Genomic DNA, 4,199 nt, shown 5'->3' on the forward strand with positions numbered 1-4,199 from the left:
CCACCGCGGCTGCTCGGGGCGACCTCCCACCCCGCCTGCCGCACCCGCCGCGGCCGGGCCGCCCTGCGGGGCCCGCACGCCCCAACCGGCGGCGCAGGGACCGCGCAGGGACCGCGCCGCTCCCCACCGACCGCGCCGCTCCCCACCGACCGCGCTCGGAAGCGCGTCACTCCCCGCGGCCGGGCCCCCGCCGTGCCGCGCCCCCGCCGCACCGGATGGTGCCGTGACGCCATCGCGGCGCGCCGTCGAGTGTCCCGCCGCCCACGCAGCCCCGCTGGCGCTGGCCCGCAGCATGGCCGTGGCGGGGAGGCCGCTGCCCGCCGCCGCCGCCGCCATCCCGTCCATCCCCTCCTTCGCCGCGGCCCGCGGCCTGGTGGGGCGGCGCTACTCGTGCCTGGTGGTGGCGCCGCGCCGCAGGCACATCGCGCTGGCGCCGCGCTACCTGGGCCGCAAGCGCACCGGCATCCGCGCCCAGCTCGATGCCGAGCTCCTGCGCTACTCGGAGAGGTGCGGCCGGGGAAGGGGCTCGGCTCGGGCCCCGCGCCCCTGTGGTGGCTGGCTGCGGCCTAACAGCTAACGGTGCCCCCCCCCTCCCCCCCCCCCCCCCTTTCTCCTTCCAGCCTTCAGGGCGTGCCGGTGGCTTACGACAACATCAGAGTGGTGGGGGAGCTCGGTGACATTTACGACGACCAAGGTTTCATCCACCTGAATATCGAGGCGGACTTCATCATCTTCAGCCCCAAGAAAGGGAAAAAACTGGTGGTAGGTAAATGCGTTGACGTCCAACGGGGCATTTTTTTATTAAGTAATCGAAGCTTGGCTTATCCCCATCATCAACAGAGGTCTGGGACTTAGGTGGGCTTATATTTTAGTTTATATTAGTAGCTTATTCGTGTACGAGTAGTTTACAGTAGTTTATTAGCAGTTTGTAGTAGTTTTTGTTTTCATCTGCCTGTACTGTCAGTTCCTATAGTTGTTAAATTTATATACAATTAAAATATTGTATCAGATTACATATTATTAAATACTATATCATAATTTTGTATATTATTTATATGGATGCTTCTTTCTGAAGAGCAGGTACTTCTCAAATAGATGTGTTTGTTCTTATTTAATAGTGGCAGGAATGTTTAGGATGTTCTCATGGGTTTATTTCCTTAAAGTACAAGAGCAGTACATCGAGTTGAAGCCTGCCTTTCAGTAAAAGGAAATGTATAGTTCACAGAATAGCTTTAAGCTTGTTAGTGCCCTTGTGTCAGTACTTGTGGGAAAGGTAAGTTGAGAGTTGGCTTACATTCGTTGTTGTGCCACAGTTTCTGCAGCATAGCTTTGTGTCCGTCTGAATGGGATAAGAAATATATGTGTCCTTTTGCTAGGAAGATAATGGAAAAACTGTCATTGTGGGGAAACAAAGGTGAATAATGTTTGACATGCAAATGTGACAGAAACCCACTGAATGGAGCACTTGAAAGCTTTTTATGTGTCCTCTGTGTCTTTACCTGCTAAGTAGTGCTGTGTCAGCATGAAGGCCATTTTTAGGCAAGTAAATCAAACTTGAAATAGCTTTAAAGCAAAGCTGATGGCTGTAGTGTGAGGAAAGAATTACCTGTTCTGTTCAGGTACTCACTGTGGCTAAATCCCATGTTTTGACTTTCTTTCTCTTGCAGATGCAGGTTCAGTTCTGAAGAGTGTATAGGAATAGCTTTGATTTTGGTGAAGAAGAGTTAGCTTCTTTGGTAGATAAACTGGCTTCATAACTTGTGCATAAAGTTGAAAAGTGTCCATATAGGAAGCTAAATATATGTTGTGTGCATTTAAAGGGTTAATCTTACTATAACTTCATATGACATGATTTTTCTTTTTTAGGGTGTAATTAATAAAGTGGCCCCTAGTCACATTGGCTGCCTGATACATGGATGCTTCAATGCTTCTATCCCTAAACCTGAACAAATGTCGATTGTACAGTGGCAAGAGCTGGGGTTAAAAATAGGGGATGAACTGAAATTTCAAGTGTTGCACTTGGATTCTGATGCAGCTGGGGTGTTCTTCATTCGAGGAGGACTCACTAAAAGCAGGTAATTGTGCCCTACTAGAGAATATTTTTAACTATTTTAATGGGTTTGTTACAAGCTAAATGATCTGACTTAACATCTTACGCTTTAAAGCTTTCTTATTTTGTCCCAAACCCATGTCTGTATGTAGTCCTTGTTAGTTCTCTTCAACTAAACTTTCTACTGTTGAGGACTCGCATGAAAGTTTTCTCTGGAAAAATAGATTTATTTTTTTTTTAAGCTTTAAAAGTTTGAGTGAGCTGATCTGTGAACTGTTGGTTGCATAAATAATACATGTTCAGAATAGCACACCCAAATGTCTAGAGTAGCTGTGTTTACGAATGTGCATAGTCTTTTCAGGTGAACAAGTGTCCAGTTCCTGAACACAATGTGTGTTTACACACACATGCACACATAACCATAGATATATGTGGATGACTTAAATGCTTGCTGAAACAACAGTATCAAAGATGATAGGAAAAAAGGCATCACCTTTCTCCTTTCACTTAAGCTTCTGTGAATTTTTAGAGCAGCTTGCTAAAAAATTTAATAGTGATATCTTTAAAAGAGTTCATTCAGATTTTTTTTTTTTCAGATGGTCATTTGCTGAGCAGTTTTTTTCTACCAGCGTGGTTATGGTTTTAATTAAATGTACAGTATGACTACTACTGGCAAAATCATAACATCTTCTGTTTGTTTTTTCTTTTTTAATCTGGAAGGATGCTCTGGATTGTTTCAGTGAATTTACAATGAAACTTCACAGTTTTTTCCTCAGAGCCTCTGGGGACATCTCCTCCTCCATGGTTTTTAAATGCATTCTTTCCATATTTTTTGTTTATAGGCATTTTCTCCAGTGTTCTCAGTTGCAAGGTACCTGTTGGGTTTTTTAATTTTGTTTTAGGGTTTTTTTCTTTTTTTGACTTTTCTGGCATCACCTTTGTTTTAACTGTATAGTCTTCAGCAAGGTAATCGCTTGGTAAAACTGGCAGCGTGTCTTGTACAATTGAACAGGCTGTTGGCTGTGCATGTTTGTGAATAACTTAAAAAAAGCTTTACTACACAATATGTAATTATGAATTAGCAGAAGGAGTACAAGAAAAGTGGGAATATCAAAGTGGTTTGTACAGCATTTTAGAGAAAAAATTTAGGTTAAGGTTTGAAAGAGAATATTGATTGTGTGGTAAGAAGGAAGCTAGTTGGGTATTATCCTGAAGGTATTACACTGGGTTTATGATTTTCTGTAACTAGAGTATCGTGTTCTCCATCTGTTGTTTTTAGCAAATGCTTATCTTTTATCTACTTGGTGTAAATACCATGTTTTAGCAAATTTTGACATTTCATTGTGTGAGGTGCATTTAGATGTCTCTACTGTCACCTTATTTTGTATGTTTCTTTACAGCATGCAGCCCAAACAATCTGAGGCTGTCACTGACAGTACAAATGGAGATGAAATTCAAAAGCTTGACCACCAGGAAAATGGCTTGAATGACTCTGGGGGAGATAATGTCACAGAGGAGCCTCTAGGTGAGATGGGTAACACTGGGACAGAAGATGCAGAAGAGCAAAGTGTTGATGCTGTGGATGGATTATGTGATGATAAAAACAAAAAGAAGAAGAAAAAGAAAAAGCATAAGCAAGAAGAACAGGAACATATATTGCCTACCAGTGACTCCAGTGGTTACCAAAGTGACCATAAAAAGTCAAAGAAAAAGAAAAGAAAGCATTGCGATGAAGCTGAGGAAAGTGAATTATCTCAGCTGTCACAAGAACCCAAAGCTAAAAAGAAAAGGGACTAAATTCTGATGTGCCTTTCCTGAATAAGATTTCAGATGTCTTTCATAAGCTTTCAATAAAATCCTGTTTTAAAAATGCATATGTATATTTCTTTACTAAACAATCTGCTCTGCTAGGTGGGATGTTTGTGTGCATATGTGCACAAAGAGGTTTAAAGGCAGGAGCTTTTAAAGAAGTGATAGAAGAAATGGGATAGAAGCAATATCTGCCTATTTTATTTACTGGAAAGGCACAGAAGAACAGTGGAACATAATTTCAAGAACACAGGCATCACCTCTGTGTCTGCTTCCCAGTTCCATGCATTAACCAGTAGCTAGTTACAATCTTTGCTACTCTAATGCTGCTCTTTGTCTT

The 4,199-nt window shown here is 43.3% G+C and overlaps 1 protein-coding gene across 1 annotated transcript; it reads left to right on the top strand.

Moving 5' to 3' along the window:
- The first annotated feature begins 247 nt into the window (after positions 1–247).
- On the top strand, positions 248–3,922 carry POLR1F (RNA polymerase I subunit F). Its single transcript, XM_074863144.1, has 4 exons — positions 248–507; positions 621–762; positions 1,867–2,075; positions 3,451–3,922. The coding sequence occupies exons 1-4, from the start codon at positions 293–295 to the stop codon at positions 3,845–3,847; spliced, it is 963 nt and encodes a 320-aa protein (XP_074719245.1). The 5' UTR covers positions 248–292; the 3' UTR covers positions 3,848–3,922.
- The last annotated feature ends 277 nt before the right edge of the window (positions 3,923–4,199 follow it).

The sequence above is a fragment of the Strix uralensis genome, chromosome 1 (genome assembly GCF_047716275.1).
Source record: "Strix uralensis isolate ZFMK-TIS-50842 chromosome 1, bStrUra1, whole genome shotgun sequence".
Taxonomy (NCBI): Eukaryota; Metazoa; Chordata; class Aves; order Strigiformes; family Strigidae; genus Strix; species Strix uralensis.